Below are 21931 nucleotides of genomic sequence, written 5' to 3' on the forward strand. Positions count from 1 at the left end.
TTCCTCAAGGGATGTGTGCTCTCCCCTCTGCTGTTTTCACTCTACACCAACGAATGCATCTTGAAGGATCCTCTCTGTAAAGCTCCATAACTTTGCTGATGGTACAACGGCCATTGGTCTCATCCGAGATAGTGACGAGTCAGCTTACAGACGGGAGGTTGAGCAGCTGGGCCTCTGGTGTAACCGCAACAACCTGGAGCTGTACACGCTCAAAACAGTGGAGATGACAGTGGACTTCAGGAAGAGCCCCCCACCTTACCCACCCTCACCATACTTGGCAGCACTGTATCAGCAGTAAAGTCCTCCAAGTTCCTGGGCTCCACTATCTCCCAGGACCTGAAGTGGACGTCCAACATCAGGACCATCATCAAGAAGGCACAGCAGAGGATGTACTTCCTGCGCCAGCTCAGGAAGTTTGATCTGCGCCAGGAGCTGCTGATACAGTTCTACAGAGGAATCACTGAGTCCATTCTCTGCACTTCCATAACTGTCTGGTTTGGCTTAGCAACCAAACAGGACAAGTACAGACTTCAGTGGAAAGTCAGGACTGCAGAAAAGATCATTGGTGCAAGCCTGCCCTCCATAGAGGACCTGTACACCTCACGGGTCAAAAGGAGGGCGGATAGGATCACTGCAGACCCCTCACACCCGGGATATAATCTGTTCGAACTCCTCCCCTCTGGACAGCGTTACAGGTCACTGTGCACCAAGATAACCAAGCACAGGGACAGTTTCTTCCCCTTGGTCATCACGCTAATGAACACTTGACCCATGACAGTATGACTGGACAATAACCCTCAGTGCAAAACCTGTAAATATAATACTTTGTACAGATTATACAGATTTGTACAAGTCTCTATTTTTAAGTGCTTTAGTTTTATTTTTGTTTATCTCATTTCACAATGAGCATTCCTTTGTCTGCATTGTTTACTGCCTGTCTATACTGCTTATTTTGCATTGTTTACACTGTTTGTTGCTTGTTAATACTGCCTATTTTGTTATATTACACAGCCTTATGTTGTTTTACTGTCTACTTGCCCCTTGCATGGGGATATGTACATGCATAGAGAGCCGATGTACCACAGTCAAATTACTCGTGTGTCCGATACACCTGGCCAACAAAGCAGATTCTCATTCTGATTCTAATTCTCATCTCTGATGAAGGCACCAAAAACAGAAAAGGGTGGAAATGACACTGAATGTTCCTGTTTATACTTTGTTCCTGCAGGCTGAATAGAAGTTTGTCTACAATGGGATGGAGTCCACGTGCTATGTTGAGATATGATAGCCCTGGTATGTAACGCTCACTCCTGGCAGAATCTATCTCTGAAAGAAGGTCCCCAAGGTCACATAGTAGATGAGGGTCCTTGTTTGCAACTCTGGGAAAACCTTCCAGCCTGTCAAGCAGTGCCTTCAAGTGTAAACCTTGAATGGTGTTTTCAAATGAGGATTTCCAAGCCCAGTAGTCTCCAGGCCTGTGAGTGAATCTAGTCAGTCTTCCGGTGAGCAACTCGTGTCTGGCAAGAAACCTTGTGATGTGAGTACTCCAACCTTGTGTACTCCTGAATATTCTTGTGGCTGAATCAGAGGTCTCAGACCTGGTAGTAGTTCAGGTGCCATGAAGCAGTGGGATAGTTGAGATAGGCTGTCCTTTATATTGTTAATGGGAGGTGATGTGTTAGAGGGTCCAATACCAGGGTCAGAAATGTCGTCCTTCTGCTGGAGTGGAAGGAATGTAGGGTGCACTGGCATTGGATGGGGATTCACTTTATCATGTAACATTAATTTATCATAATCAAGGGACTGCTCTCTTACATACTGTTTGGTGCATTCTAGAGGGTGGTGTGTCTGAGAGAGAGCACCACTCATGCGCTCTTCATCAATGCCACTTGGTGCAGTTTCATACACGGTGGCTTCAGCAAGGGCAGCTTCTTCCTCGCATTGCTGATGGAGAGCTTCTAATGTAGCTTCCAGATGTGTTTCTTCCACTTTAAGTTGCGCTTGTTTGACTCTCATTTCAATTTCCCTTTGAGTGAATGTTGCTCTCACCCAAGCTGCCTCTGCTTTGGCCCATGCATTGACTGCAGATAGGCTGGCCGATGACTTAGAGGAGCACTTTGATATTTTTGATATGTGGTTTTGGACTGACATGGCTTCTTCATCTCGCAGGTGAGACATGATCAAGACTTGGCAGGCTGTGTACTTCCACTTGAGATTTGTTGCTGCAGATGAAGGCTGCCTTTTCACTGGTCTGCCCTGGCTGTTAAGTTGAGCACAGCTATGCAGACAGATAAACACCTGGACAGGTGACAGGTGTAATGTCTGTTTATTACAACATTTCCTTCATATGCCCATAAGGAGTGAAACTGAAAGAAATAACAAACATATCTCTCAGGTACTTAGCTGTAACACATAGCACACTAACATCATATTCCATGTAAACACATATGCGAGGTAGTTCAAATAAACATAAATTTGAAACAAATTGGTCATCATCCTCATAAGAAAGCTAAATGGATGTTTACACTGAGCTAAGTGTAGCTGCCATACTGCTGTATTACTCACACGGAACGTCATCAACAAAAGACTGTTAAATGCTCACAACTACCAAGATAACCTTTTATAATGCTGTTAAAACATAACAGTACTTACAAGCAATGCTTCTGTAAACAACAAACAAAGGATGGATACGGACTGAGACATAAGACATCTGAATCATGTAGTTGTCACCTATAACTAAGCATGCATGGTTTACTTCCTGCTTCCTGTCTAAGTCAGTGACTGTAGCAACGCATAAGAAATGGAACATTATCTAGGAGGCTACGTATACTAAAGGGGGAAGACCTGGTCCGTAACAATGGTCTCTGCAAATGAAAGCTGTTATGGGCACCTTCTCTTCCATAGCTCACTAGCTTTAGCTGTAAAACAGAGCAGTAACACATCTGCCTGCAACTGCAACACCTTGTGGAGATCCATGGCTCATGCATTGAGTGCATGGGCCAAGTGCGCACAAATAGCAAGTAGGTGGACAGGCAGGATTGGCCATCCAGTGGTTTTGTTTGGGACAAGTAAAATTATTAGTCTGGCTTTTTTCAGCTGTGCTGCTGCCACAGAGGATGGATTTTATTTCTTTATGTTGTCAAAGCATTTAATATATTCATTGTTGTCAGGATGAGAAGAGAAATTCAAGAAATGTAACAAAAAATGCTTCTGAAAGGAATCGCCAACCCTACCTTTAAAGGATTTATAGTTTTTATGTTTTGGCAGTGACATGGTGGTGCAGTGGTTAAAAGCACAGGGTTTGCACCTGTTTGCCAGTTGGGGTCTTTATGTGTAGAGGTTGCATAATGGAGTGATACACATAATGTCAAACAGCATACTTAATATTTTAGGAGAATCCTTTGAAGTCAGTGACTACCTGAGCAGTTTGGCTAATAGACATCAGCAGACACTTTAATTCTTCCTTGGTGATGTCCTCCCAGGTCTTCACTGCAGCCATTAGGAAACATGCTCATTTTATTCACTGTACCACCATGAAGGACTTTTTCTTTACCATGCTGATGATTTTTCATTCATCCAAAAGACCTACCCTTTAGTTTTCCTGAGAACACCTGGTTTTTAGAATAAACCCAAAAGTTGTTTTTTGTAGTTGTTTGTTTTTACCTTTGAAACCTCTTGGATAGATTTTTGCTTTATCTTCTCCACTTGCATGGCCATCTCTTTATGCCTCTTATTGCCAAATAACTTCATCACATGTGAACTCTTTAGTTCAAGAACTACCATTGAAAGACCACATAGCTGTGTGGAAGAAGTGTCCAGTTCCTTTAAAAACCTTGAAGTTTGGGCATTACGTTAATATTCACAAAAGCTCACACAAATTAAAGCTGATACTTGTCATTTGAATGCATTATCTATTATTTTGTTTCACACTGAATGTCCAAAAACCTGAAGAACAAACAATGTGTCCATATAGCTGCAACCTGTACGTATTTATTATATTTGTTGACTTTTTCCTCTGGATCCAGCCCATACTCCCAGGTCCGAGCCAGCAGTATGCTATAAATCCCAAATACTACCACAAACATACCACACACACACAGTCCCAGCCAGAGAGGCCGATCCCACTAACAGTGGGACACAACTCCTTCCATGGTGAGTCAGTCATGCTACAAACCATGTTGTTATTGTTATTTGAAAATCTTGTTGGGGGAAATGATGGTTGGAAAAGATTTATTTTATTTATTTGGTCTCCAGTTTTATATTGACTTAACATCACAGCCATGAATGCTTGTATTATTGCCAAATGTTACTTACCTTGTTTTTCAATTCACTTCACACTTTTGCATTACTGTGCAACATTAACATGATTTTAATAAATATTAAAGCATGTCTCAGAAGTATCAAGTCTCTGCAAAGCCAATGGATGCCCCCAATGAACTGAAAGCACATTAAAAAATCTAAAGCAACATGCAGTCCTTTGAAAAATGGTGAGGTGGAAATTTAATTATACTGTACATCATTTGTTGACAATATGTTACATCATGCATAAGGCAGATTTAGGGAAAATAGAAAAGACACCTTTGCAGGTAAAATTTTCCATCATCAAAGTTAATAAAACTGCTTAGGTATGATTCAGAAGAGACAGCCTCCACTGCATTAGATGTGGACGTCTGATGAGCTAGTATCTACTTTTTGATGAAAGGCCGTTATCAGGCAGATAGATTAAATTTTTAAAAAGTGGTAAAATTTTTTGTGGTTGGCATCTTCGATTTGTGTACCTTTTTAAGAATAACTGTAACTCTAGTATTACCATATAACCAACAGTTGTAAAAGAGTAAATAATGTAAAATAATGAAATCAAGTCACTTTATAATATTTAACATTTTATAATTATTAGACATAACATTTTATAATTATTAGTCATTTTTGTTCTTCTGTTTTCAAAATTAAATTTGTTTATGGTGAGAAACTCTGAATACCTGGAAAAGAGTTAAATATTCCTGGGAAGTCATTTACAACTACAAAAAAACATTCCGGTAATTTTACAGACATAGCACACACACACATATGCACACTCAACACATCACATCTTCACTGACACTGGGAGGATATAGAAAGAATGTGGAGCTTGCAGTTGGGCAATAACAGGATTTGTTCAAATTGCAGCTTGAGCAATAATGGCATAAATACTTAAGTATTGCCTGCTGCTTGGGGCTGTCGAAAATGAATTAGTCTTATTTTCTGAGGGCAATTTTGGAGAAAGGCAGGGAATGAGAGAATTGGGGTGGCAGAGATGGAACAAAATAACTGTCATCTGGGGGAGAACCCCTCAATTTGATGAAACAATTGCCTTGATAGTTATGAGCGGAGGAGGCTAGAGTCTAGAGTGCAGCCTCTGAATCGCTATTTGCTATCCCCCTTTTAAGGGTCTCTGTTTCCCAGCAGCACTGCAACAGAAGATATGTTAACTCCTATTTACACTTTAAAGCAGAACTCAGTGCTAAATGGCTAGTGACACCCAAAAGCATGACTAAAGCACTGCCAAGGGCCCAGAGGCTGACCTTCAGTTTATTGCTGTTAAAATATACACAGTTATTTATAGACAAAAATACTATAGGTAACACATCCACAGCCCACAATTTACAGTGTAAATATGGTTCCCTGACTTTACATAGTAGCTTTTACAGTATGGTTGGTGGAGGGAATCTGGAGTTTGTGGTTGGCTTCCAGTGCCTGATTCCCTTTCAGGTGGAACCTAGGGCAGGTATGGTGCGAGTTGGTCTCTGTGAAGCACCACCACCTGGATCTGCTTGACTGGTCTCACACTATTTGCCGCATCTGACAGTCTTTCCATCACAGTACAAGGTCTGACCCACTGGCTCACTAGTCTGGGAGCCAGGCCCTTCTTCTGTCCAAGGCTGTGCACCCACACTGGCAAGCCAGGGGCAAATTCCTCCGCCTTGGAGTGAGCACCATGGGCCCACATCTGGCAAGACCCTGTGTCACACAGAGCCTAACACCCACAGACAACACATGTACCCTCATCATGTCATCACCGCGGCTGGGTCAGGCAGATGGACTATACTTGGACTGTGAACTTGAAGGCACATGGTGCCACATCCTGATGTACATGGGGTCCACGATCTCCCTGGTCTGTACAGGGATATTCTCTTGGGAATGAGAGGGCTGGGTCCACAGGGCTGGAGGGCCACCAAGCTCTGCATCACCATGGTTAGCGGGGAGAACATGAAGACATGGGGTGAAAGAACTCTCAAATTGACTGTTACTGGCCACACCAATTCTGGTGGCCAGCACTCAAGAGCCATGCATCATCGACCTCAACCTGCTGGCTAATCGGGGGGTCATGGCGGATGTGTCCAGGGCTAGAACACTTGAATTTAGAAGCTTGATAACTTCAGCATATCTAAAGAGGTAATGGCTGAAATATTGCACTATAGTTATACACTGGAGTGAAGAAGAATGCAAACCAGAGGTATTTGTATAGGAAGCTGCAATAGTTTCTGACAAATGCAGCTTTGTTAATAATTAACTCAGAAATAAATGTTCATCTGGGTGATTTCATTTCTTGGTTGTAATCAAAGTTTAGTTTATATATTTCAAAATTCAACTTTTGTTTTGAGCCATTTTTGTCCTCTGGAATATTTTGTTTTTCAAACTTATTATATCACAGTTTGTTCAGGATTGGTTGAGCCAGGTTTCAGTATCTAAAACACAGTTCAGTTGAGGTTATTAAACAAAAATGTCTTCTTGGCTAAAGACCATCCCAGTTTTACAGCACTGTAGCTTGTGGCCAGCCACCAAGGAGAATTACTGTCACCACAGTAAATGCATTGGTGTTAGCAGCAGTAGCTGGGTTTGCATTGCATGCCACTCAAGGATGAGTTGAGTCTGTGGCTGGCCAGTATTACAAGCAAAAGCTCTGGAAACATTTGATGGTTGGAGTGGGGCATCATTGAGCAGCAGTGAAAAATGATTTGAGTGATATTGTTTTGGGTCTTTCTTTGGGCCTCTGATTGCATTTTCAGTACAGGTAGACTGAGAATTGGGTGTTGAGCAGAAAGATGACTGAGCTGAATTCAACGTGGAGATCTTTTTGTATTATGCAGCCATTGGATTCACAAAACTGGACAACAAGTCCTTTTTTTGAAGGTTATCATAAATTTTATGGATGTCTTTTTTAAGATTGATATTTCTGAGAGTAGTAAGTAGCCGACTGGCGTGGAAGGGGGTAGTATAGCTCAGAGATGCCAGATCCAATCCCATTTTTACTTGATTTATAAGAGTGTATAAAATCCTAATGCACCTTTAAAGAAAGGCATGAACTCTAAATGAAGCTTTGCTAAGGAACCATAAGTTGTTAGTGTGTTGGTCAGCATGAACAGACACTTAGGTTCATGCTTATGGTGAGTTTCACTGGCTTGTGGGATGCACATTTTTATTTCTGAGTCAGCCAAATCATTTAGAGAGAAAAATATCTTTGGGCCAGTTTTGGCTGCCAGTTAAACTCATATAGATCTGACTGAACAACGACGACCATAATTCACAAGACTGTGGTTATTGTGGTCTGTCATATGTTCAAGGCCAGACTCTCCAGTATGCGTCTATGAATAAGTAAATATTTTTCAAAGAATCTGTAGACTGCAGTTTGAGTGGTTGTGCCTCTGGCCACAGCCAGATGAACCAACAGTGGGATATTAACGGAGAGGTCAGCAGACAGACCAGTGTTGATGCTTGGTTTTACTGCACTGCACTGCAGACCCAGACCTGGCCACAGTGACCCAGACCCAGTATCAAAATAACCCCCTCAGCTCAGTTTAGTTTCAGCTAGCAGATTGTAAATGCCAGAGAAATGGCTAAACATAAAAGGTAGGGAGAGGGAAGTGGGATACAGACACATATGGTGAGGGCAGTTGGCAGCCACCGAAATGCCCAAATCATTCATATATTTGTGGGGAAACCAGGGCAAAATAACTGCTATTTATACAGTATATAGCTTCCAAATAGTTATTTAAAATGCCTTGTCAAATTTTAAGGCTTGCCTGATTTGAAGTACAGTACATGGCCTACCACTACGTGCCCTTAGATGGCCTGATGGCTTTTATAATGGACCAGTGCTCCACTTCAAATGAGAAACCTGGGGATTCACCCTAGTATGATAAAAACTCTAGTGTACACTTTTTTCTGAGCAATAATTTCATAGTGATTTAAAATGTATTATTTGTCTACATTCTTATGATACATTCATTTTAAGTGTTTCACACCCAGATAAAATCCAGATGAGATGGCATCCACTTTCATTTATGCTTGGCCAGATGTATGTCTCCATTTGTGAGATCACAAATCTGACTGTAATATGTCTTTCTTATCTTGAGATACAGTACTTAGACCTCCTTCAGCCCATAAGGATGTGGTAATGCATCAGAAGCTGTCTGGTAACTGCCAAAATCACTTGAAGAAAACTTAGCAGGTCAGCTGTAGCAGTAACTGTTAAGCTAGCATTAGCTAGCATCTGTCCATAGCCAATACAGACACATTCATGAGAGCAAGACAAAGGATTTATTTATTTTCACAGCTCTAACTCACACATTTCCCCATATATATATCAGTCCTCTCTCTCTCTATGTCCCTAAATTATGCCCACTTGTGTCAACCTAACATCTGTGGTTCACTGGCTGAATTTTCTCATACCAAGCAGGAGGCCTGAATTTGCAGGCTAACTCAACAGTCTTTATAACATCTGTTAAAGTGGAACAATATGATCTGACATTTCAATCATAGCATAATATTGAAGGTTTGCTGAATTCTTGTCTTGTCCTAACTCTCGGGACACTGCAGAAAACCCCACAAAAACAAAAAAGAAAGACCCCAGGCATATATGTCACAACACCTGTTTATTCCATTATTGTTTACCGCTTAGACCAAAGTATGGTATTTTTCAAATAGCACTTAAGGCCTCCAAGCCTAAATTAATGGAAATACAACAGCTGTTTTTTCCCTGCAAGCCATCATCATTACACTTTGTGAAAGTAGAACACAGTGTTGGGAAAGCTACAATTGCAAATCAGAAAAAGTTGGGACAGTATGTAAAATCAAAATTAAAACTGAAAATAGCGATTTGCACATCATCTGTGTCTTGCATTAAATTGAAAACAACACAGCAGCACATTATTTGATGTGATACCTCATCAGTTTTATTCTTTGTTCAAAATGAACACTCACTTCAATTCTGACCCTGCAACATATTCCAAACTAATATGGGCCAGTAATGGGGTAAAACAATGAAATGATGAACCCATTTGAAACAGGTGATGTCAACAGGTGACTGCATCATGATTTGGTACAACAGTGGCATCCAGGAAAGGCCGAGCCCTTTGGGAGCAAAGATGGGCCGAGGACCACCAGTTTGACAACATACAGTATGTGTGAGAAAATTATTGAAATGTTTAAAAACAATGTTCCTCAAGGAAAGACAGGAAGGGATTTGGATCTGTCACCCTCTACGGTGCAGAACATCATTAAAAGATTCAAGGAATCTGGAGGGATTTCAGTGTCTTCAGTCCCTAAACATCTTTTAAGTGTTGTGAAAAGGAACATTGCCATGGATTCAGTTGTAGTTGTGCTGTGGCCAGCAGCATGTTTAGGCTACAGTTCAGTAAAGTAGCACTATGCCAAATGTGCTATTAGCAGTTGCTGTTTTCTACATACCATTGGATGTATTCGCAGCTGACAATGCATCAGTTTGATACTCTATCAAATACTGGCGTCATAAGGAGTGTCTTGCTGCACTATTTCTAAGCGGGGTTGTGGATGTTTATTTGCAGTGTACAGTACATCTGAGATCTTGATATCTTCGGAATGTGTACCTAACACAAAATGTTCTTGTTATTTAGTAAATTGTGGCAGTTGGGCACCAAGGGGTTTTAAGTAGCCTACCTTAAATGCTTCCATTGTTGTTTGTGTTGATAAGGGGCACAAACTACAATAAACAGCTTTCCATTGTTTTTACAACACATGCAGTCTATAAACTAAGATTTTGATATGTGACAGGAGATGCATATGAGCTTGGCAATTTCATGTACTGACTGATGTTGTTTATGTTTTTGATATAAAATGTGCTGGACATTAGTATTCAATAACCAGCTACAGAAAAGTCTATTCACCTAGCAAATCTCCGCTCTTCAGCTAACAAAATGGATGAACTCCTTCATGTCAACCGGACTAACTCTGATTTCTCATGCTCTGTTGCTCTATGCTTCACGGACACTTGGCCAAGTGACTCAGTCTCAGACAGCGTAATACAAATAGCGGGGTTCCAGGTAAAGCAGATTGTGTAATGGAGTTATCCGGGAAAACGAGGAGGTCAAATCTGTTTCTACATAAATAAAGGCTGGAGTAACGACGCCACAGTTTTAGAAAGAACTTGCAACACAAACTTAGAGACTCTTTTCATCAACTGCAAACTGCAACTGCAAACCATTTTATTCTCCTTTATCATCATTCATCCTGGTCAGAGTGTATATAAGACCTCAGGGCCACACTAGCACACTACAGCATCTGGCTGAACAGAGAACTAGCGTGGAATGGAAACATCCCGACTACCAGTATTTTTCATGTTGTATATACAGTATCTATCTGGAAACTTCAGTCTAAATTGTGTGTATATACACATATATTCTATATTTATAAATACTTTTTTTTTTCCTAATGCACAGACTGTTTTCTTGTTTGCACATTCTTTTTTGTTTCTTGTTCTCTAAGTCTTATCTTGTTCACTTTTTTTCCTTATGGAAGAGCATTGTACATACATGCCGAGAGCCATGGTACCAGACTCAAATACGTCGTGTTCAAAACACCAGACCAATAAAGCAGATTTCTGATTCTGAAAACAATTACCTTTTGCATCTAAGGTAATGGAAAAAGTTGTCCTCACTCAGTTGCAGTCTCACATAGCTTGTCTTAGTGTGGCTGACAAATTTCAATCAGGCTTTAAAGCCCGCCACAGCACGGAGTCCGCTCTGGTGAGGGTCCGCAATGATATCACCATGGCCTTTGATGCAAAATGGTCTGTTATGTTGGTCCTCCTAGACTTATCTGTAGCTTTTGACACCATCGACCACACGATACTACTGTCTAAACTTGAACATCTTATCGGCCTGAGAGGGTCGGTCTTAAATTGGTTTATTTCTTTTTTGACGAATAGAACGTTTTCTGTTGTCATTGATGGTTTTGCTTCTGACACAGCTCCCCTTACTTCAGGTGTCCCGTAAGGCTTGACCCTGGCGCCGCTACTATTCTCCTTGTATATGTTGCCATTGGCATCTATTATAGCAAAGCACAATGTCCATTTTCATTTTTATGCTGATGACATTCAGATCTATGTACCGTTAATACAATCTAATCAAAATCCACTTGCCCCTCTAGATGATTGCATTCGAGACAATAGTAAAACTGAATATATTGTGAACATTTGCGACCGGTCAGGGTCGCCACAATATGCTCATCAGCTCCGAACCATATGCAGGTGTGCCCAGTTTAGGTGTTTCAGCCCCTCCACCCAAAGATTCGGTAAATAATCTTGGAGTTATATTTGACAGTGGCTTCAACTTTGATAAACAGGTCAGAGTCGTATTCAAAACCAGCTTTTTTCATTTAAGGCTGCTAGCTAAGGTCAAGCCATTTTTATTGTGTTCGAATCTAGAAAAAGCTATTCATGTTTTTATTACGTCGCGCCTGGACTACTGTAACGCTCTGTATGCTGGTTTGTCGCAATCCCTGCTCCAAAAGTTGCAACTAGTCCAAAATGCTGCAGCCCGGCTGCTGTCCAACACCCTTAAATATGCCCACATTACCCCGGTCCTCCGCTCGTTACACTGGAGTGGGGCGACCGATCTTTCGCTGTCCACGGTGCCAGACTGTGGAATTCTTTGCCGCAGGAGCTCCGGAATAAAACCGAATTATCGATTTTTAAGTCAGTTTTAAAAACTCACCTTTTTAAGCAGGCCTTTGCAGCTGATGTTTAAATGCTTTTCATTTCTCCATAGAGACAATGTTGTGTTATTTTATTTTATTTTGTATAGTTCGTTTTAGATGTTATGTTGGTAATTTTTACTGTACAGCACTTTGTGCTCAGACGAGTTGTAAAGTGCTTTATAAATAAATAAAAGGATAATCACTTTATTTACACACACAAGGAATTTTTTTCCGGTACTCACACCAGTGGCTCTAACCATCAGGGGCAACTTGGGGGTTCAGTGTCTTGCCCAAGGACACTTCAACATCTGGATTGCAGGCACCATAATTCAAACCTACAACTCTCTGGTTGGAAGACGACTGCTCTACCCACTGAAACACAGTTGCCCCTTTGGCCCCCTTTGGATATCAGTTTGAAGGTTATGATACAATATGTGATTAAATGTAATTTGTAGCCTAATATAAAACATGAGTAGCTCTCAGCAGCTTTCATTTTTTTCAAGATTCAAGATTTTTATTTGCCATTTATGCATAGATAGGCAGTCTACGCATATAGGAACTTCTGTGCAGCTCTCCTTTGGAGTCAGGTAAGTCAAAAGCCAGAAAGAACTTAGTCTTAAAATAAAAAGTTACATAAGGGTAAGAAAGTATTAAAACACAATACACAAAAATAGGGTAATAGTATTTCCCACAGTGAACTTCAAACATCACACTTAGTGATTCACATGGTGGAGTTGGATATGGCATTATGCTTGGTCAGGTAGTGAGGGGTTATTGCACATATATTCTCACATTTCTCATATTTTCGTATTTGCCATCAGTCTTACTGCAGAAGGGAAAAAGCTGTTGTAAAGTCTCGTTCTGTGTGTGATGATACTGTCCGCCCTGCTGTGCCTGAGGCTGTAGGTGCACTTTTTGTGTCTGAGCAGAGTGTGAGCTGGGTGGCGTGGATCCCTGATTATGTTCTCTGCCCTTTTATGACAGCGCTGTGTGTATATTGTGTCCATAGTAGGCAGTTCAGTCCCAATGATCCCCTCTGCAGTCTTTATGACCCTTTGAAGAGCCTTCCTCTCTGTCTGTGTGGTGTTAACATACCAGACTGTGATACCAGTAGTGAGGACGCTCTCTACCAGTCCTCTATAAGCCTGGGTGAAAGGGCGGCAGTTTAGCCCAGCTTTTCTGAGGCGCCTGATGAAGTGTAGCTGCTGCCGGGCTATCTTCACTGTGACAGCTGTGTTCAGTGACCAGCTCAGGTCAGATGTCACCTGCAGGCCCAGGAACTTGTGGCTGTCAGCCCTCTCCAACTCAGTCCCTTTGATGGTCAGAGGCAGCAGAGGGGATGGGTTCTTCCTGAAGTCTACTATTATTTCTTTTGTCTTGTTTATGTTGATGATAAGGATAAGGATAATCACCTTTATTGGTCAAGTATGTTACACACAATGTTTCATGCTCATTCTGTACAGTTCCTTGAGTGCAGCTTCCTCGTTGCCTGAGGGGGGCTACACTACACTCACAATTATACATTGCAGCTCCCTAGGTAAATAAAATGGTCTTAGCTTTAGTGTTAAATATTCCACATTTTCAGAACAAAATTTAGAGATAATCTTGCAGTCTGTGCACCAGGAGTGTTTGACGAAGGCGGCCGTTCCTCCTCTGCGGGTCTTGCCACTTTCAGCGGTGCTGCGATCCTGTCTGAACACAGAGTAACCATCCAGAGTTATACCCTAATCGGGGGTCTCTTTTCCCAGCCATGTTTCACAAAAACACAGCAAGGAGCATACAGGACGTATGTCTTTTTGTGAGGTAATCCAAGAGTGGAGTTCATCCAATTTATTATCCCTAGACTGGACATTTGCGAACAGTATAGTGGGGAGAGCTAGCCTGCTGCTGCTAACCAAGCGCCGGAGCCTCCGTTCGACTCTGCCTGGCTGCTTCGTCTTAACACGGCACAAATAAGCAAAAAAGAGACAAAAGAGAAACAACCTGACTCTGAGTGACCTGCGATGTCGCACACCATCTTGAAATCAAAGTAGCTCTCAGAGTAAGAAAGGTTTGAGACCCCTGCTCTAGGGATAAATCTAGTTTGTTTAACTACAGCTGCTCTTGAGGACAATTACAGTATCACACTTTACATGCAAGGCTTTATACATTTTCTTTACATACAGTTAACAGTCTCTGATCCTTTGTATGTCCTCCCTAACCTCCTCCAACCTCTCTGGGTACCTTCTGAGTAGCGTTAGGATCCATACAATTGTGATTTTAGCCCGTTCTACATGACAAACTTGTTCCGAGTCCACCAGATTGCTTGGTTGTCTGCTACGTACAGCCCTCTTCAGGTCGATCCACAGGTTTTCAGTGATATTTAATCCTGGAGACTGGGAAGGCCATGGTAAAACATTCACTTTATTCTTTTTAAACCATTCCTGAGTTGACTTTGCTTTGTACTTTGGATCATTGTCTTGTTGAAGGATCCACTGCCTCTTCATTTTTAGCTGTCTGACTGACAGTAGGAGGCTTTGCTTTACAGTCTTCTGATACTGGGTTATATTCATTCTTCCTTCCACTTTAAGCAGAGCTCTAGTGCCTGATGCAGACACACACACCCCAAAACATCAGCGAGCCTCCACCATGTTTGACTGTGGGAGTGGTGTTCCTCTCCTCATAGGCAGATTTTTTTCTCAGCACATGTACCTGTGCACATTATGACCAAATAATTCATCAGACCACATAGTCTTGCTGCTTAGCAAACTCCAAGCCTGCTGCCTTATGTCTTGAAGTAAGTGATGATTTCCTGCATGTTTTTCTTCCCAACAATCTAGACCTGTGCAAACTTGTGCCTCTAAAGACTTTGTTAGGTCCCCTGCTATTTGTTTTGGATTCATACATAGCTCTCGAGCAAGTTTCCTCGTGCCTCTTTCAGTCATAGGGGGGTTTCTAAAGGTTCAGAAATTTTTTTGTTTTATGTGATATGATTATGTAGAGCAGATAAGCTGACAGAAAACAATTCATTGCTTGACAGTTTCCATGTGAAGTGAATTTTAGTCTGTGACCAAGACATACATTATTTCCCCCTTGGAATCACATAACTATGTCACCTGTCAGCAACCACATTTAAACGCAGTGAGGTAAACAGCCATGAAAGGGTTGTCACTTTTTAACTAATTGGATTATGTGGCACATTCACAGTGTTATGTTTAAGGACCCTGACATACCAAGCAAACATTCAGCCATCAAGTGACATGTAGCTCAGTGTTGTAGTTGAGTCACTAAATCTTGAGTCCAAGTCCAGACTCGAGTCCCCAGAGTTTGCATCTGAGTCAAGTCCGACTCATCAAGAATAGTGAGTCATTGAGGTCTAAACTCAATTGACACAGCTCTGACCATTTTAAAAGGTATTTATTTACTGTGTGCTACAAAATAGCCAGACCAGTGTACTTGTAAATGCACACACACACACAGTTTATGTTTCGTAGTCCATGGGGACTTTACATTGACTTACATTCATTTCCTGTAGACTAATCCTAACCTTAATCAGAACCACTACTTGCCTAACCCTAACCCTGACCCTAACCTTAACCTAACCCTAACCTCATCCTAACCCTAAACCATGTTGCCACCCTAAAATTCAATTTCTTGCCCATGGGGACCTCAATTTAGGTCCCCACCGTGAAATGGGTCCTCATGAGTTGGTATGGAGTCAGGGAGAAGTCCCCACGTAGAAGGAAAAACACGTCCACACACACACACACACACACACACACACACACACACACACACTACATAGTAGTGAACTGTGTGAATTTCTTTTGATAGGCAGAGTGTATGCTTTGATGAAAGTGTGTCAGATACAACATGATACAGGTGAACAGGTTTATATTCCCATTTATGCAAATTATAGTACACAAGCTTAAAAATAATGTAATCAATTTGTGTGTGTGCAGCTTCGTTTTGTGATATGGAGGCTGAAAGCTTGTGTTTACATTTGGCTCAAAGATTGTTTCTTTAAAGAAGTGAGCACACTCACTTTGCCCAGCCAGAGTTACCTCGCCACTATTTTAGACTGAAAAGTGTTGGATGCCTTGCAAGACACAGATGCATTCTGGGTCGGGCTTGGGCACGCTTCAGGCTCGTGGTGTGAGCAGAATGAGAGCAAAATTGGAGCAGGACATAGGGCGATGCTCGCTCCTTTTTTAAAAAAGCTGCTCTGCGTTCTGTCCAAAATCCATTCACTCACGCACCGCTCTCTGCTCTGTTCTCTGCTCCGCTACATTTATTTCATAATTCTAGTTTCTTTTCAGAATCAGATTAATAAAACAAAATACAGTATAATCATAAGATTTTATTGATCACTGGTCAGCAGTAACTGATACGTATGCATATAAGGTAGTTAACATTAGCTCCACCCAGCGCTGTCCCTAGGTCAAATTGGGGGCCCTAAGCAAAATTTTGATATGAGCACCCCCCCTCAAGAAAAAAAAAAATCCAACCCCACCCCCCAACAACATTCATGCCCCCCTAAACCTAAACCTTCAAACCAAGTCAATTTTTATGGATATCGATAAACTCTATTTATTTTACATTTGAGCAGGTAGCATCAAATCAACTTTTATTTGTATAGCGCCAAATCACAACAAAAGTCATCTCAGGGCACTTTACAAAGTAAGGTCTAGACTTTACTATTATCATTATTATTATAGAGGAAAATAAGCATGACACTGAAGAATTATTTTTACAACATATCAGATTGAGTTTGAATTCCACCAATGCCAGTGTGTCAGTCACGAAGAGTAATGATAGCAATGATGTTTAAAACTGGTTCAACTTCTTTGAGTGGCCTATATCCTTAGCCAGCTAGCTAGTAAACTAAGGCAAAATAGCAAATATTCATCATTGCCTCTCATGATCTTACCAAGAAGACAAGGATTTTAAAAGTTATTTTGTTCAGAAGCAGGAAGCAATAGTTAAGCATTTTTAGCTTTTTTACTATGACAGTTAATCCCTGTTTCACCTATTTAAACGATCACTAGCTTCTTCTAATGGCAGGCCAATGTTGGTTGCTAGAAATAACAACCTCCGGTAGCCTTCAAGTGAAGCTTGAGCATCTTCTTGTTTTATTTTCTTTTTTCTCTTACACCAGATTCAAAGTGCCTCTTACTCACCATCTCTTAACGAGTAGTAGTACTTTGCTCTGAGCAGTGATTAGTCAGATGTTGGTTGTCAGTCATGGCAGCAGTGTGTGTGGTATGGTAGATGACAGACCTGAGATCTCGATAGGGCGAGACAACAGGGTGAGATTAGGCTACGGCACACGTAACTGCGCCACATGTGCAGATAAAATAAGGCCCTCATCGAATCATGAGGCCCTGCGCATAATGCATGTTTAGGGAGTGGAGGCCCTGCCTCTATCTTTACCAGCTGCAACATTAAATGTGATGTACAATAATGCATGAATATTTATAATCCAACGACATACATGGGAAATGTGTCATTCTGAGTACTGAATGTGAATGTGAATGAGTACTTTTGTACTTTAAATTGTATTTTGATGCTAACACTTGAGTACTTTTACTTAAGTAACATTTTGAATGCAGTACTTTTACTTCTAACAGATTATTTTCACATTGTATTATTGCTACTTTTACTTATATAAAGAATGTGAGTGCTTCTTTCACCCCTGCACCTCCTTGTTTTTCTTTTTTTTTTTTTTGGTAATAAGCTTCCCACCAAAGGGAATTGGGCAAACCATGTGTGGACTTCAAATCTTGGACATTCACATATGACCATAAATGATCCTGGCAGCATTCTGAAACTGCCATTCCACTGATATTTTGTTATAACCATTACAATACTGTATATTGTATGGTCCCTCCTTAATTGTTAATTTCAGCACCTATTAGTATGTGCTTATGCACTGTTGTTTCTGCCTCTTGGGTTTAGAAAACATTTCTGCAGCTGCTTGGATTTACATCTACAGGCTCTGGTGTGAACAGCTGATAAAGTAACCACAGACAAAGCACTGAGTGCAGGAGACAGGGGTTTGGACCTGCACAGCAATACCAAGAACCACCACACAGGGAAGAGGAAAGTTAATAAAATTAAGAGAATCAGATGAAAGATCTAAATGTTCATGAAGAAATGCATGTGAGTATTTTTGTACAGCAGTTAGAAATATTAAATGTGCCAACTCAGTTGAGATAGGAGGCTGTATTTCTGTAAAAAAAACTAGTACTCTTTAGTCTTCTCTCCTTCCTGTCATTCTGTCCTGAGGGCTGGGTTTTATGAGGGTGGGGAAGAAGACTCACCAGAAAGACAGATAAGCTTTTGTCTTATGTACTTCTAGAGACTACCGCAAATTCTCACTGTGGACTTGGGATATCTGCATCTCTTTCTTTATTTGAACATTGCGGAGCATATAGTTTTTGCCTAACTTCAGGAATAAAAACTAAGAAGACTGAAATAATACTAAGAAAACTGGAGAGTAAGGAATGCAGGCAGAGGAGCTGAAGGTGGCATGCCCACTGTTTGCCTGTTTTGGAGCAAAGCTTCGTTTGCTCACATGCCAACATCCACCTCTCAACAACTTATGATGAGGAATTGGAAGAAATCCCAGAGTTTTGTTTGCTGACTTCTGTCTCCCAGACCTTTTTCTCTTTTGCTGCTCACATTTCAAAGGCACCACTGGATTTAGGAGCAGTGGAAGAGGAGGAGAAAAAGACAGAGAGGGGTGGTTGGAAGTATACAAGTGCCAGGGGAGGCATATCACAAGTTTTTCAAAACTGAAAATTACATAGCGTTTTGGTCGTTGTTTTGATTGGAGCCTCACCAGTTGGTCGTGACAAGCATAAACTTGAACGTGGCTTAAGATTGTCCGATGGATCAAAGAATAACCAGCGTTTTCCTGCTCTCCCTCTCCCTCCTTGTGGTTTGCAACATATTTTCAGCAGCAGTGGGCAATCATACAGGAAGGATCAAGGTGGTCTTCACACCCACCATTTGCAAATTAACCTGCATCGGAGGCAGATGTCACAACAACTGTGAGCAGGGAAACACCACAACCATCATCAGTGAGAATGGCCACGCCACAGACACTCTGACAGCACCCAACTTCAGAGTAGGTAAGTGATCCTGACCTTTTCTGCTTACTTGGTTTACTTTAAGGACAAATCGGCACAGACTTGCTTTCTATACAGCTGATGATGCAAAACAGATTTGCTGATTGCAAAACAGATTTGCTGATAGCAAAATGTTTAGTTTAAATGAAACCCTTTTCGAGTTAGGTGTTTTGGTCTGGGGTGTACAGGTTAACATACTGGTGAACAATGTATCGTGCTACAGAGAGAGTCATAAAAACAGTTACTGACAGAGCTGTCTGGATTCTGCATATGTTTCTTTATCTACTGTGATCTGTAAACAACAGGTGGCCCATGCTTGTTCATTGTCTAACTTTACTTTGCTCATATGTAAATAAAATCAAACTTTGTCTTGCTTCTAAAGTGCCAAGTTAGCACAAAGTACTTTAACTACTACATTAGTAGTACGTTAATAGTAGTTCTTATAACTATGTGTCAAAGGAAGGGAATCAGGCCAAAATGCTGGCCTGTGTCAGCTGGGGATTTTATGATTGTCATTTTTTTGTTTACCAATGTGCCCCCCCAATAAGATTTTACTTTAAAGGTTCCTGTTTTTATAACTAGCTTAAATTTAATCTAATTCAAGAATGTATTTAGAGAGTTAGTATAATGGAAGGCAAAACAAGACATGAGATGGATCAGGGTGATGGCGGAGGTCCTCCTCTGCTGTCTAATGACTGAAATCTATCTCTGTGGCGTTGTTAATTTTGGTTTGACTGTTGCTTTGCTACACACGGTCCTACCATTCTGAAACACCCAGCTAAAATCTCTACAACAGAAGGTTCCTCTCCTTCCACTCAGGATCAGACTCTTGTTCATATACTGTATCTCTACTGCCTTGAGTTTCCAGCTGCAGCCAAGACCCAAGACGAAGTGCTACAGTGGCCGTAAGAGGTCTGTATTAGTCATCAGATCTCTTTTTAATTGGTTGAGGGTGAACATGAACATCACTTTCAGCCAGTCAGAGTAGGAGCTCATTAATAATGTACTTTTTATGTTAATAACCTCTGAAGTAGCCCGCGAGAGGACAGTCCGGAATCTGGGCTATTTGTAAAGATGGATTTAGAGAAAACTAAACAACTTTGTATGAATATAATGTCACACATGATTTAAAATACACTAATAATGGTTCAAAGGGCCATAAAACCTTTTTAAAATTGAATTTAGATAACAAATATAGCTAATTAAAGAGATCTAAATTTTATCTATGATGACCACTGTGCTCAGAAGTTGTTGGTGCCTCCCCCACATGATCAAGATGTGGAAGATAAACTATGTGTTTTATCGTGCACTGTAAACACTACCATGACGACTCGGGAGCAGCTCAGCACAGCTCCGACATGCATGCCTCGGCTTGAAGAGGCTGACCTGTGCTGATGGAAAAACACCATGAGACAACGGGCCCTTAGGCACAGACATATAAGAGGCCCTATCTCTCCTGCACTGCTAAACAGAAGACAGATTGAGCAACCACATCATTTGTAGCCATTTGTAGTTTGTGTCTTCTTACGGGTTTTTTTGTCCCTTTTTCATTGCTGTGTGTCTGTTTGTAGCCATTTGACCATTTTTTTCTTTTTTTGTGTCCTTTTTTTAAATTGTTTTGTATCTTTTTGTTAGTTTTTCTTACATCTCTTTTTGTAGATTGCCATATTTTTTAGTCATTTTGCTGTTTTATCTGTTATTTAGTCTCTTATGTCTCTTTGTAGTTGTTTTGCATCAATTTTTTTTCTTTTTTGGCTTTGTGTAGTTAGTTTGTTGTCTTTCCAATGGAAAGTTTAACAGTCCCTTCATGGTCCTCTGGTCTAGGGGCACTCTGACTCCTTGGGCCCAGGCCTGTCCCCAGTAAGCCTGTTCAGTAATCCATCTATGAATGTGGATCACAGCACTAAGTTAGGAAGACACTGTACCATGATTCAGTTGGTTGGTGTATCAGATAGTAAGTTAAGTGGGGTGAATGTTCTTGAATTGAATGTATACAATACTATTGCTATCCTGGGATAACATGAAACAGCTCTGTGTAATGGAGCACATGATGTGTTTTTAAATGGTTTGCAGAGACATGACAAACTTTGTGGGATGAATGGAACAACACGAATTCCTGTCTGATTCAGACAAATTAAGCCACGGTTATGATTGACACATTGGAAATTGTGCCTGTGAACTGTGACGTCAACAGAGAGACAAAACTGTTTATACTCAGGCTTGAGGCATGCTTGATTCGCTGCAGTATTCATCTAAATGACAGATTTTGCTGCTGAGAAAAACAATGGACACTGCTGGAATAGCAGCAGGTTTTGACAGACTGACAGATTTTGCTGCTGAGAAAAACAATGGACACTGCTGGAATAGCAGTAGAATTAATCTACAGGAAATACATTCTGTAGCCAGCTAGCCAGCAAACATTGAACCTACAGAACAGCTGAATGAGGCTGAATGAATGCTTGTGTGGTAGACACCATGTGTTGTAGCCTGCTAGCTTTATACCTAGCCAGCAGGCTAAGCCTTAGATTCAAAGTTCAAAGGTCAAAGTGTTTATTTGTCATATGCATAGTTAGGAAACGTGTTTCCCTGTACAATGAAATGTTTACTTTGCCGTCCACATGAATGCCACAAAATACAAATGAAATATAAAGTAGATAAATAAGTAACAGAAAATCTAAGGCACTTGAAGCAATAACAAATGCAGCAATATAATAAAAAAATATATAAGAATATAACAGAGAATGTATGCTGCATGGGAGCAGCATGTGCAGCAGTCAACAGTCATTGTGTAATTATGCATGTGCAAACTGAGAATGTAAACAGTACAT

The 21931-nt window shown here is 41.0% G+C and overlaps 1 protein-coding gene across 5 annotated transcripts in view; it reads left to right on the top strand.

Moving 5' to 3' along the window:
• Positions 1 to 21931, top strand: part of ltbp1 (latent transforming growth factor beta binding protein 1) — a 156259-nt gene that overhangs the window by 40252 nt on the left and 94076 nt on the right. For 4 of the 5 annotated variants that reach the window (XM_020599892.1, XM_020599894.1, XM_020599895.1 and 1 more), the window contains exons 4-5: positions 4019 to 4152; positions 18933 to 19106. In XM_020599892.1, the coding sequence (XP_020455548.1) occupies positions 4019 to 4152; positions 18933 to 19106 (308 nt within the window). The remainder of the gene's footprint in view (positions 1 to 4018; positions 4153 to 18932; positions 19107 to 21931) is intronic. The other variant, XM_020599893.1, reaches the window with a different exon arrangement.

This window comes from Monopterus albus, unplaced genomic scaffold, assembly GCF_001952655.1.
Source record: "Monopterus albus unplaced genomic scaffold, M_albus_1.0 scaffold43.1, whole genome shotgun sequence".
Taxonomy (NCBI): Eukaryota; Metazoa; Chordata; class Actinopteri; order Synbranchiformes; family Synbranchidae; genus Monopterus; species Monopterus albus.